The sequence below is a fragment of the Coloeus monedula genome (assembly GCF_965178545.1).
Source record: "Coloeus monedula genome assembly, chromosome: 9".
In the NCBI taxonomy this organism is placed as follows: Eukaryota; Metazoa; Chordata; class Aves; order Passeriformes; family Corvidae; genus Coloeus; species Coloeus monedula.
This window is the reverse complement of record NC_138789.1, coordinates 25,766,321-25,780,211: the sequence shown is the minus strand read 5'-3', so window position 1 is coordinate 25,780,211 and position 13,891 is coordinate 25,766,321. Positions and strand designations below refer to the sequence as shown.

At 38.2% G+C, this 13,891-nt stretch overlaps 1 protein-coding gene across 1 annotated transcript in view; it reads left to right on the top strand.

Annotated features, from left to right (window-relative positions):
* Positions 1 to 13,891, top strand: part of FAF1 (Fas associated factor 1) — a 151,106-nt gene that overhangs the window by 132,258 nt on the left and 4,957 nt on the right. The window contains exons 16-18 of the mRNA XM_082287217.1: positions 319 to 399; positions 748 to 825; positions 3,765 to 3,980. Coding sequence (XP_082143343.1) covers positions 319 to 399; positions 748 to 825; positions 3,765 to 3,980 — 375 coding nt within the window. The remainder of the gene's footprint in view (positions 1 to 318; positions 400 to 747; positions 826 to 3,764; positions 3,981 to 13,891) is intronic.

The window sequence follows — 13,891 nt, the reverse complement described above, 5'->3', positions numbered from 1 at the left end:
GACCCCTCCCCTGGAGGCTGCTCCTCTTCGGGTCTCTGTGCCTGCCATGGCTCTCACTGCAGAGCCTGGGTCCCTCATCCAGGCCTCAGGCCAGGGCTTGGACACACCATTCCCTTACCTGGCAATTGAATCACAGCTTCAGGTAGTCATAATTTCTAAAGCCACCATCACCCTTGAGGCATTTCTGAACGTGTTTCTCCTAGCGGGAGTTGGGTGGTTTTGAAGTCACTGGGATTAAAGAGTTCTGGTGAACATAAAGATACTTATTGTAATGGTCCACTGTTTGCTGATTTTTTTTTTTTTTTTTTTTACCTTTAGGATGAACGTGAAGCCAGAGAAAATGTGAAAAGGGAGCAGGATGAAGCGTACCGCATCTCGCTGGAGGCTGACAGAGCCAAGGTGTGTGCAGGGGGAGGGACCCCATGGGATGGGAACCCTTTGGAGTTTGGGAATGCTCTCTGGTGCAGAGAACTGCCCACCTCCAGTTGTGCTCTAAACATGAGATCCTAAAGTCCTCAGTGTTGTAAAGTGGCACCAGATAAAGTCACTAGGACTAGACTTGACTACATCTTTTAGCTAAACTCATCCTGGCTTCATTTAATAATAGATTTTGGGAAAGGAATGGCAAGAAAATATCATTTAATAAATATCCTATCTCTTATATTAATTTCTACAGAAACATTGAGAAATTTCTTTGCATTTGTATTTATCACATATTTATGTGGGATTGCCCTTTGTGTTTGTTAGAGGGAAGCACAAGAGAGAGAAATGGCAGAGCAGTTTCGCTTGGAACAAATCCGGAAAGAACAGGAGGAAGAACGTGAGGTGGGATGTTTTACCTTGTCTGACAACTTTTTGAATTCATGAAGCTTATGAACACTGAAACTATCATTCAACACACTCTGCAACTTTAATTCAAAGTATACTTTTTATGTGATCAATTTTTTTTATTATTGATTTCGTAGTATGTATCTGTGAAACAAAGTGCAACTAAATCATTTTCATCCACTGTTTAATAGCTTTTCTGTTTTGTCATCTGGGTCTCAAAAAGCCAGATATTAGATAGACCTGCTTAGAGGAGATCTGTGAAATGGGCTCCATAAATGCTGGAATCTTTGGGAGGCTCTAACCTGTTTTCTGCAGCCACTCCTTTTAAAAACATGGGGCCCTTTCATTTTTTCCAGGAAGTAGCACAAAGCTTACCTGCAATTCTGTTCAAACAAGTTGCTAAATTTAATTTGGGAGACAATGCACTTATTAAAAATTTTAAGATAATAAAAAATCTTGAAATGTGGATTTGTGGTACTTCAAAAAAATTCTGAGCGTCTTCTACAGAATCTTCCTTAGAACGAAAATTGTGTTTAAACAAGTACTTTGTCTCTAGGCCTCTGTAAGAAAACAGAAACCCTGTGCTGTGAAGAGTAGTGTTCCTCAAACTGTTATTTTGTAGATTTTCTCAATTTTGTAAATTCTGAGGGTCCCAGTGCCTCTCAGAGATGGCTCCTGCAGCCTCTTTCAGAGTCTAGACTAGTTATAAGATGGCAATTCTGTGAGGTTAATAGCAGTCGACCATGAATCTACTGTAGCAGGAGCAGGCTCACAATCAGCTCACACTCAGGCTTAAGTAAGAAATAAGTTTTTCTTTTCTAAGTAATTTTGCATACATAGAAACAATAACTATTTCTGCATCATTATATCTGCTTCTGAACCTTTTCTGATACCTTGGCCTTTTGGAAACAGTTTTCTTATGCAAAGGCTGCAAGATTGGCCCATGTTATCAAAATATACTTGGGCTTCCCTGTTTTAATGCAGAGTGCAGTAATAGAAATAATAGAATCTGTTTGCTTAGTAGAACAAAAGGGATTTTAAGAATAATGTTTACTAACACTCCCTGTTTTCAAGTATACAGATTACTTGGACTGAATTGTTCTGTAACAGTGTTTACTTACAGAAGTGGCTTTATGTTCCATTTGTCTTTTAAAATCTGACTATTGAGCTCTTCACATACTGAACATCTTTTTATCAACAAACTGAAATTGCTTGTTCAGATCCAAGAGTTTTTAATGTGATCCATCATGTCATTGTTTTCTGACTTGGTTTGCTGGTACAGAATATCCATTGTAAATTGCCATTTTATGTTGGAAGCATTGGAGAGTGGTTACTTTGGGGAGTGACACACTCTTTGCACAAAGGAAGGAGCTCTAATGAGCTACTGTTGTTTATTTTTCTATAATATAATTGATTGGGTTCAGTAAATAATGTAGCATCTGTTGTTATACTGTGTGTGGAAATGTCAAAACAGCAAGATAGTAAGCAGGTGGTTTAGAATGGAGAGGGAGAAAATTAAAATAGAATCTATTTAAAATATAATCTCATAGTAGATGAGCAAAAATGAACTCAAGTTCTATGTATAAATATTTATACTGAGGTATAATTTGCTCAGAGGTGCGTGTGTAAGAAGTAGACTGTTTAAAAGCCTTCATAATCTTGCTTCTGCCCAATCCTTTCTCTGTAATGTAATCACCATCCATCCATTTCTGTTACTAAATGACCTTGGGGAGGTTTTCAAAAGCACAAATAGCAACTCTGTATCCTGAAAGTTCCTTGAAAATCTGGGTAAATCCCTGCCTGACCGCCTCTTCAGTTTGAAAAATTGTCTTTTAGGCACATTTTGAGGGTGGCAGTGTGTTTGTGCTGCTTCTTCCATCCCTTTACCTTCTCGTTAAGCGCCACCTTAAGAGAGGTGATATTGTAACAGAGCTGCTTCTGAGTATGATCAAATCTTTGACAGATGCTGATGCTGCCCATGAGTACCAAAAATGCCCTTGAAAATGAAGGCCACCTCATTCAGCAGTCTAATGTTAGTCATTAATTTCATTTAAAAAAAAAAATAAATCTAATCAAAGGATTGGGGCTGTAGCAGCTCCCAGAGACAGAGGACAGAGAACACAGACCTGAGTCCTGCCCTTAAAATCTTGACATCAGCAATGTTAGCAGGAAGACAGTCATACACATTTAGTCATGTAGTGTCGTTGCAGTTTGGGGGCTGATTTTATGCAAGCTGTTGCAGAAAATGTGCTCATCTGTACTTGGAACCATCTTCTTGCAAATAATAATAATAATAATAATAATAATAATAAAATATAGCAGCTTACTTTGAATCTTCAGGCTCACATTTCCATTCACCCAGTTTTCTTCTTTGACCATTCCTACTTTTTATATGTGCACTGTGTATCTCATGTACATTTGTGGCATTTTTAATTGCATCTGTTAAAAGTGTTTCAGTTTATTTATAGTAAATTTCTTGCATATATTTCTTTTCACTCGGAACTGCCATTAAGGGCCCACTCTACTGCAAATGGTCAATTACTCTCTGCAAGAGGAAGACAATTTGACAAGTGCATTTAAAGAAATACTTTTACTGCCTTTTAATTTATACCCTTTAAGGAAGCAATTGGCCACTTGACAATTATTCTCTCATTCAATTTTTTTCCAAGGCTTTCTGCCAAATGATTAAATTACGTATCCCATCGTGCATTAACTGTAGACCTAATAATATGTGCTATAAAGAAGGATTTATTTTAATTAGTTGTCTGGTGGGCTGTTATTAAGGATTGAATAAAAATTATTTTGTCATTGAGATATAAAGGCTCTGGAGCGCTGCGACACGTCTTGAAGTTCTAGAAGAAATAAAAAGAAAAGCTTTCTGTCCTTTTCTTTTGTTGCTGGCATTGCAACCTAAATGGTTGTTTTTCCTTCCCCAGGCTATCAGGCTCTCTCTGGAGCAGTCTTTGCCTCCGGAGCCGAAGGAGGAGAGCACTGAGTCTGTCAGCAAACTCCGCATCCGGACACCCAGTGGAGAATTCTTTGAGCGGCGTTTCCTGGCCAGCAGCAAGCTGCAGGTTGTTTTTGATTTTGTAGCTTCCAAGGGATATCCTTGGGAGGAGTACAAGCTGCTGGGCACCTTTCCAAGGAGAGATGTGAGTAAACACCTTTCAGGAATAAATACCTCTGCTTCTTGCTGCTGTGGGTTGGGTGGGCTGGTGTGTTACAGCATAGAAGGTAAAAGGGGTGCCTGGATATGTTCCAGTGCTGCCAAGCTCTAAGCCTGGTGCTGCCTGACCAGTGCTGTCAGATGTTGCATACAGAGCTGTGTGAAACCTGCCCCATGACATTGTAAAAAATCCTACATTTCGGAAAAGAGTTATGGACCATATTCAATGAAAACTTGAATATTCTGAGCGTGCATCACTCATGTCCTGTTTTGAAGGAAGCTCCATCAACACTGCTGGTAGTACAGGTCTGTTATGGGCTGATACTTCTGATCTCTCTGGTTTTGCCATTTTGGTGCAACTTTATGTTATGAACAAGGCTCAGTGTCAGATAGTATCCAGTTATGAACTATTAAGTACATACTAATTAATATTTGATCTTGTTACATAATACCAGTAGATAATTACATCTCCTGCCTTGAAATTGTAATGATGTACCTGCTGATTTTCAGAATCAATACTGCTCACTGCTTACAAAAGCCAATTAAATTCTGTTGATAAAACAACAGGTAATTTTTGTGCTAGCTACTAAGTTTCTTTGAAAATACACCTCTGTGTTTTCTGCACAAATTAGTTTTCATTTCTTGTTTAGTCATTGCTACAGCAAAGGTGAAAGTCAGTGGGTCCAACTGTGCAGGGGCCCTGCATAAAAGGTGAAGGGAATGGGCACTGCAGAGATGTCAGGACAGAGCCAAGCAGTGGTGGGGTGGTGGGTGAAGTTCAGCAGCTCTTTGGCCATGCTGCCTCAGCACTGCAGAGGAGTGGGGGAGCTCTGGACCAGCTGGGGTCTTGTGTGCTGGAGGCATCTCCAGACAACTTGTTAAGCCGTTTTTCACCAAAGGAGTTGAATAATTTGGATTGCTTTTCCATTTTGTTTCCCATCACTGCCCCAGAGGAAGTTCACTAGGAATGAGGCTCTGATTGACATGTTTACAGTTGTTTGTAACAGATACCTCTTGCTTTATCATCTTATTTGTAAGTACTGCAAAGGAGAAGAAACTCATCCTTAGCAAGAAGACAACCTTGTGAGTGGATGTGATTTCTGACCCATTTTTGGCATAACTGTGAACAGGATTGCAGTGCTTGCAGCTCTTCCTCCACCTTGTCCTGTATTGGGAATCCTAATCAGTCAGACTGAGAAGCTGCATTTAAGGAATCTCATTAATCGCTAATTAACTTTGCTCCTTAAGCATGCAGTATCACTTCCAGTGGAACCAAGGACTAGAAGTCACCTGTGATTCCAGGATTTGTTCAGTTTACTTGACGGAAGAAAAATGGTGTTTTGCAGGCTAAACAATGGGTTTGTGTGTTTTAAATATTTTGCAAGTCATGCGTCCCTACCTGTAACTTATTTCTTATGTAATACATATTTAATATAAAAACTCTACAGGTATATTACTCTTAATATTTTACTTTTTTTTTTCATTTTACACTGCCTGTTTCTGTACTTAATCACATCATCATCATTATGAATGTTAGTCCTCTGTAAAAAGTTCAGAAATTTATCAGGTGAATCACATAAGAACAAATTTAAAAAGGAGTAGAAAAGAAAAAAATACCACTAAATTAGAACAGGCTGGTATTGTCAGCACATTTGTGAAACTGGCAGGGAGAAAAGGCTGAGGCAAAGAAAGGAGAATTTAATGGCAGGGTCTGGAGCTGTTGGTCTGTTGTGTGGGAAGCAAAGACCCTGTCATCTTTTTTCTATGATTCCAACCTAATAATGCCGTGTATGAGGAGTCACATAAATGATTCATGCTGATTGACTCAGCCATGTATGAATCCCGTTGCCATTGTGACCACCAGAGCTACAACAGACAAAAAATATTCCCCAGGGATTTGCTAACCACTGAGAACCATAAATGACATTTGTCATGTTCCCCAGGTTTGGAAAGTTGGAAGTGTGCAATTCCATAGACAGATTAAAAAACATAAAAATAAGTCATTGTTGAATGGCTTGGAAATACAGTCAAAGTATATATTCATTGCCTTGAGCTTTGGGGTCTGTAGTGTCTTAAAAATACACTGTAAGTTATCAAGACCCTTCTGCTGTATGATATGTTACAAGCATGAATTGGAATCTGTGCCACAAGGACAGAGCACTTGACATGCTTGTGCTCCAGAAAACAAGAGCATTTAAAATGTCTGTATTTAAGCTATAAATAACATTTTTTAAAAAATATGTTTGAAAGTATCAGAATTACTTTGCTGGAGTTTTGCTGCAATAAGATGAAAACATGCCTTCTAAAGTTTGCAGGTTTTTTCTATCCTAATCTGCTTTACAATAACATACACACCCCCGAAAGTGTTTCTGTCTTATCAAAACAAGGGGATTATCTTCAACCAAATCAACATTTTCTTGTGATAAACTTGTTAGAGCATTTTTACCTGCTTTTCAAAGCCATCAGTCCTGATACAGTGTTGTTGAAGTATTTTTACATCTTTGGTAAATAAAAATTCATTAGTTCTTAGTGCTATGTTCCAGTTGCTTACACAGATATCCTTAGCTAACTTAAAGTTGGTATCATAACCCTACTGTAAATACAAACTTCTACACATGAGTAAATACATAGATTAACCTTTTCCAGACACTACTTGTAGATTTTAAAGCAGCAGTGACATTCCAAAGCAGTTAAGCACATGCAGTGACTTGTTATTGGGTCTTTGTCACTGACTGTGTTGTTCTTTCTACCAGTGCTGAAATTAGATATTAACCAGCTCCTCTCTCAGCACCTCAGCACCACATCTTGTACCACCAGTGTGTATCACAAATGTGAGCCTGGGGCAGCCTGTGCCTCAGACTCTGAAAATGTTGGCAAGCACATCTTTGGGAGTGAAAAGCTGTGTTGTATTTCTTGGCATTATTCTTAAATACACCTGCAAAGGCTTCATGGGAGCAAATGTGTGCGCTGTTAAATGTGTGTGCTGATTTCACAGTTATAGTTCCATTTCTTCCAGAAATCACGTTGAACTATTAATAGAAAGAGCTTACCCTATGTATATTAGTGTGCTCAGTCAACCTTCTAGTTCAGTATTTAAGTCCCTTTCTCTTAAAAGCCTTCCCAGATTCTGATTTTGGTAGTCCTCTTGATCTCACAGCTGCAAGATCCTCCTTCTCCCAGTGCTTTGGAGACCTCTGGATGATCAGTTCTTCACTTACTTCAGTGCTGGTGATGTGCACAAGTCTTCCTAAAACCCTTAACTTGTTACAAGGTGGGCATTTTACCCCACGAGGGGAAGAAGCTGAAGTGGCCCAGGTCTAGCTGAAACTATAAAAGGAATGTGCAGAAATTTACCCAAACTGGGCTTCAGCCACCCTACTAGGGTTAATATGTTTGTGAATGTTTTATGGTGTCTCTTGGAAAGGGAGGGCCAGGCATGTTTTCTCCAATACTGAATTTATTAATTTCTCGTGAAAAATCAAAATTGCAGCCTATAATTTCTGCTGCTGGTTTCTCCTTGAGGTGGAGCATTAGTTATGTATTTGAGAGGATGCCTTCTGCAGACATGGTATTAGAGACTTAAGCTCTTTATTTACTGTATCTGGAAGCCTTGGTAAGCCAAGACTTCTACAGTATTTCACATTTTATTTTTCTGAGCCACAGCTTAGGATCAGGTGGCAGTTAAGTCACTTAAGGTTATTTAAATGCATCTAAAATGTTGCTTAATAATTCAGAACCAGTTTGCTCTGTTTAGAGTATTAAGATTTTTTAAATCCTTTTAATTAACCAATTTCAACGGCAGTTTAAATAAACAGAAACAAAAAATCTGTCTCCCTTGAAAGGGCAGAAAATAAATTTAACTCAAATTGCATGTCAATTTAAATAAGATATGATCAGGATTTCAGTAAATTTAGGGCCAGGCAATTTGTAGTTTTATATGGGAGTATAGAGTAAGGTATTCCTCCAAACCCAAATGTGATTGTTCATTCCTGTGCTTTGGCAGGATTAATCCTCTTTGATGCTTACAGTTGTGAAAAGAATATATTCTATATATCCTGTACTTACAGGATAGTAAGTTTAGCTGCAGCACTTGGTACAGAGACCTCTGAGCAGGGAATTATCCTCTGATGTTCTCAGAAAGGTAATTTTAGAGCACAATCCCTATATTGCTATGCCAGGTAGTTTGACAATTTTGTTTATGAGTTCTGGCAGGTGTTCTTTGTAAGGATTGTTCTGAATTTCACCCCATGCAAACTACTTCCTTCAGATAACATTGTTTTAAACTCATTAGGTCGTGTTTAAACTCTCTAAATAGTTCATGAAACAGTTGAATGTCCTGGACCATCTTTGTCTCTTAACATTCTTCCTCCAATCCTGATCTTGATAGTTAAATGGAAGAAAGCTGTTATTGTGATAAAGGATTTTGCAGTGTCATGACTATACCCTATAGTACTTTTAATAATTTTCTGTAAATCAGGAAAGTAGCTTGAATATCTGTTTTATAGCAGAGGAGGATTTCAGATGAATGAAGTATTTTTCTGATAGATTAAAAAAATTTTGAAAATTACATGTGATACCTGTAATTTTTCCAGGCATTTCGGTTACTGATATTCATCTTTCCTACCACACAAAGTAGTAGTCATCTCTTTTACTTCACATAATTTAAATTTTTCAGGTCAGTGGTGTCATGTGTTTACTCTGATCTAGTTTACACAAGGCCACAGCCACCTACAAAGGTAGATGTCCCTCCTCCTATCATTTACAGCTTTCCTTAAGTCAATACTATCTGCCCTTGTCTTTTCTCTCCTTTCAGGATATGTTGTTATTTTATTTATTCAAGCAGTTAGGTTTGGTTTAGTTAAGACATGAAGCAAGTTGCCTAAGCAAATTGGCCATTCCAGACTGGCATATTCCCATGCCTCTTTTTGAAACCTGGTTTCTGACTGTTCTTCCTGACGACTTGTAACAGTGGAGGGACTAGAACGATTAACCTCAAGTGCAAGACGAAAGGACACTGAAGCATTTGTAGCTCCCAGATTTTCCTGTTTTAACAAGTTTGTTGCTCACAAAGAACAGTATCACAGTCTTTTGGTAAGCTCCTACTGAAGGGAGTAGGTAACATTCTTGCTCTGGTGAAGTCAGTGACAGCACTTGAGAGAACATTGAGTATATTTTGCTTCTTGAAATGTGATGTTTACTTGTCTGGAAATATAATTTCCATGTAGGTAGTAAAAAATTCTGTAAATATTACAGGAAGATTTTTCACAATGTTCTTACAAGAAAGACAGACTTGATGTGTTTCTTTCAGACCCAGTGTCTTTACATAAGTAACTGATCCAAAGAGAAAGATTAAGGCCCTTCGTGTATCAAGTCCCTGAAAGGAGGTCACATCTCACAGATGTAAGAAAAGAAGTAGAATTACATTCTGTAGATCAATATAGTTTCTGATCTCTCACAGCAACTCTATTTGAATACAAGGAATGTTTAACCAGTTTCAGGAAATAGGTGTGCATTTCAGATGAGCTCTTTTACTTGGGGCTCACTAGGGTAAGCAAGCATTCACCCAGCGCTGAATGCTCAATGCGGAGCGTGAGCTCTCCGGTGAATCATCCTCATTAGTTAGCCCAGTGACTAATGCCAACCATGGGATTAATATATTCCACCCAACAGCCCTTCAGTGCACATCCCTCGCACCCAAAGTGCTCTTTTATTCAGCACTGCCCCATTTTACAAAACATTTATTTCAGGGGAGGCGCGTTATTGTTCACAGGAAGATGCCTTAGTTAAGCTGTAGAGCTTTGCTCTTGCATTTGAGATTATCCAGCATAAACTGGGCCTAAGAGATTTTATACTTTTTCTCCAGAATTCATGCTTAATATCCATTTTGTGGACTTTTTTTGACCCTTGTAGGAAGAAAATGAAATGATAAAATACCAATAGAGAGCCTTTGTAATTGTATGATACTAAGACTGCTGTGTCTGGTTACCAGAAAATTTAATGATCTCCTGCTGTTTTGGTAATTGCATAAGTAATGCATCAGACTAAATCACCAAAGCAGTCCTAGGCACTCTCTTTATTCCATTTACCTATCTACCAATCACAATGTTATACTGTAGATATCATTGTGGTATCTGAACATCTTAATCCTTTGAACTCATGATAAAAATCCTTTTGGATTGTTTTTTCATGCAATTATAATTAAGTGCACTTGAATCCAATCCTGGGTCGTTCTCCTGTGAGTGACTGTGTTCCCATCCATTCCCCATACACAGGATGTATGCAAAGCAAAGTTCTTAGAGTTCATTTGGAGCACTAAATGTATTTATGTGTTTTCAAACTCCCAGACAATGTGGCTGTTTGTTTCCTGTCAGCTCTTCATCGATTGTCAGAGTGAAATTTGTAGTATTTCTGGGGATGTCATCTTTTTTCTGTGAAGCTAGCACGTTTTCAAATAATTAAATACATGAATAATTGTTAGTTCACTATAAGCACACAGGCAGCAGTGCCCACAAGAAATGGACTGTTTTGCTCCCTGGCACAGCAGAAAGGATGCTTAACATACAAATGCTCTCATCTGTAAATGCCAGTGCTTAAACTTTCTCTGCTCAACAAGAAAAATGAAGGTAAATAGTGTGAGAGAGCAGGTAGTGGAGCTTGTCTTCCTGCAGGTCCTTTGTCAGGAAAAGACAAGGTCCAAGGTATTCTGTTGGCTTCTCTTTTTCCAAGAAACCACACAAAGAATTCCTAAATAGATCAAATATTTCAAACCAGAAAGAAGGAAGGGAGGAGAGCAGAAAATCTGAGGAGAGCTTTACACCACCTTGCTCTTCCTTGAAGCCTGAAGTCCTCCTGTCTCGGAGTTGTTGCCACTGTGGGATCATAATTGTCTGTGTCAGGACCTGCAGGTGACTCCTCTGACTGACTCCAACTTCATCTTCTTACTCTTAAGGCAACCTGTGTAATACTTCAGCACCATCAGCACCACAACAATAAAGTCACATTATTCAAAGAGGCTTTTCTTAATTGAAATACTTTTGTGTTTGCACTTCTGCCAAAATGAAGGAGTGGGTTGGTTATTTTGTCATTGAAAATGAGCTGTTTGAAAGGCTAGAGGGAGATGCAGCCTCTTGGTAGTGATTTTTTTAAGTGAGATTAGTTCTTAGAAAGAAACATAAAACAAATATTCAGTGATGTTGGTAACTGGATGTATTTTGGCTGTATTTTGGGCAAAAACTGATCATTAAACAAAATTTCTGATCCTTGGCTAAAAAGAGGCACAGAACTGCCTCAGAGCTACCCAGGTGTATACAGTCCTTCCTAAGGCCTTTTGTTGGAAAGTAGATAAACTACAGTTATGTATTTGTTTTATTACTCACTGTTAAAAAGCCATAGGATCTGGGTAAAAGTCTGATGTTTTTAAAAACATCATTAACATTGGGGCTTTATTTAGTTTTGACCAAAAAAAAAGATTCCGTTTTGTGGGGTTTTTAAGCTTTGTTTTGCTAATATGAGGTATTTATTCCAGTTGAAAAATCAGATTTTCTTTTAGAACTTCTAAAAAGATAGTCCAAGTGCCACTGTACAAATACAGCAGCACTGGGTTTGGGCTTATCCTTGTTATTTGCACCACCCTGTCATTGCGTTCAGTGTTTTAGAAAATACAGGAGAACACAGTTGCTCTCTTAATTTCCTGTCAAGTAAGTCAAGTAGGGCAAGAGAGATCAATAAGCCTTCACTGATTAAAATCTATGCAGCAAAATTTTTTTAAATATAGATTATGTTAAGGCAATGAAAACTTACTCTATGTGAAGGTTGGTGGCATCTTGGAGCACTGCATGACTTTCCAAGGGAAAAATGGGAAGCATGCTCAAAATAGAGGATACAGCATCACAATTTCCTGTTTTATCAACAGCTGTTACTTTGCTTAGTAAATGTATTTTTAAGTATGTTTAATCTAAAATATGTTTTGAGGAAACCTCTTCAGAGGAGTAAGACAAGAGTGTGATGTATTGGATTAAAGCTTTGTATTTGGATCGAGGCTACAAGTCTTTTACTATGACATATTTTTCCTTGTTTGTGACGGCTTTCTTCAATTCAGATGTAAATTATCTCCAAGTTTATTCAACTAAGCCCGATCTAATTGCATATATTTCTATAAAGTAACCCTACTTTTGTTTGTTGCTCAAGTTGAGCGTATTATCTGTGTAACCCAGAGATATTTCAATGGGTAGAAAGGATTCACTGTATTTGTTTGTGTGTCACTCTGAAAATATAGTTTTTTAAACAGATCTGGTACTTTACCAGGTGTGCCTTTAAGTAATTTCTATTGCATTTATACTTTAGGAGGATTAGGACAGAGAGTAAAAGAACTCTTTGTCCGTTAGATTCATTAAATGTATTCATGCGTGTGTAAGTGGTATAGAGGCTGTGCTACTCGGGAATCAGATCCTTGTCCTAGGGTGGAGAGAAAGGTGAAGGGTGTGATATTTACTGCTTGTGTAAGTGTCATGATAATTGTGTATTTGATTCTTTATTTTTAAATTACCTTGCTGGGCATTAAGCCTTTTTTTTTTTTTTTGTATTTATCTTTTCCCTGCAGAGTTAGGGAGGGTAAGGAACCACACCTTGTAAGTGGTAAAAGTACAGCTGCTCAGGATGTGAGTGTGTAATAGAACAGATAGGTCAGCAAAGGTGAAGACAGAAATAGCTCAAAAGTTATTCTAGAAGGAAAAAGACTTTGCTATAAAAATGTATTAAAATGTTCTTTAAACTAGTATCAGTTTTCATTTTTGGTTTATCTAAAAACCCAATGACTTTATCCAGAATAAAGTGGAAGCAGCTACTACATTCTTACAGGAGGAGTGTAAGAGTTAACATTATTACCTTGTGCCTTGCAGAGTCTTAAATGATTTGAACTTCTAAGTGCCACAGAAGTACTTCAACTAGCTAGTGCTTAGGTGGAATAATCACCACAGAATTCACTTAAACAAATACTTACTTAAGTGATAACCTCTCTGGCACCAAACTGACATTGGTTGTGTAACAAAGTTCCTAAAAGATGAAGCTGTAGCTGCAGTGCACCAAAACCTAAGATCCCATAAAACTGAATCCACAGTTGGAAGAAAAGTATTGTTTATCAACTTAAACCTATTTCGGTGAAAGTAGCTCAATGGCAAGATCTAAGACTGGCAGAAATAAAGTCCTGTAGCACCTCTGATCCTGTTGCTCAAAGGAGTCTTCCCTGAGAGGGGGGAGTGTTGAAGTTTGCACAGAAAGTCATTTGCCTGAAGATAAAATCTCCTGGGGCACTCTCTGTGTTCAGGGCTTTGGGACAGCCCTGAAAGCACCTGCATGTTATTTTGCAGGGTTCTGTGAGCCTGAATGTCAGTAATTTTGCTGTCACTTGTGTTATACTCTCAGCTTTTGGGCACTTAGTCCCTCCTCAGCCACTGTCCTCACCAGCTAAGTCTGGAACGCCTTACAGTCTCTTTTTAAGGGGTTTTAGTTCATGTTTCATTATCATAAAAAGTATTTGGCATTAGCAAACCCACAGAAGATTTGCGAAATACATTCAGCTGGTATCACAGTGGGATGTGGGAGGTGACTCCTAGAGTGTGTGCTTATGACTGGTAGAAAGTCAGTTATTGCAGGACTTAAAGATACAGACAAAAATGTGCCTTTAGCATTTGTTAAGGCTTTTAACTAATGCTGAAGGTGAATTTTGCAACCTTAATAAAGAAAGTGTTCATTCCACCACATAGGTGGAACAGATGAAATCAGATTCAATATATAAGCGTACTTCAATGATTTTCTGTGTACATGCTAACAACATTGACTAAATCTTCAAATAATAAAGGTGTAGGGGTTTGGGACAGTGCAGCTTACATAATGTGCAGG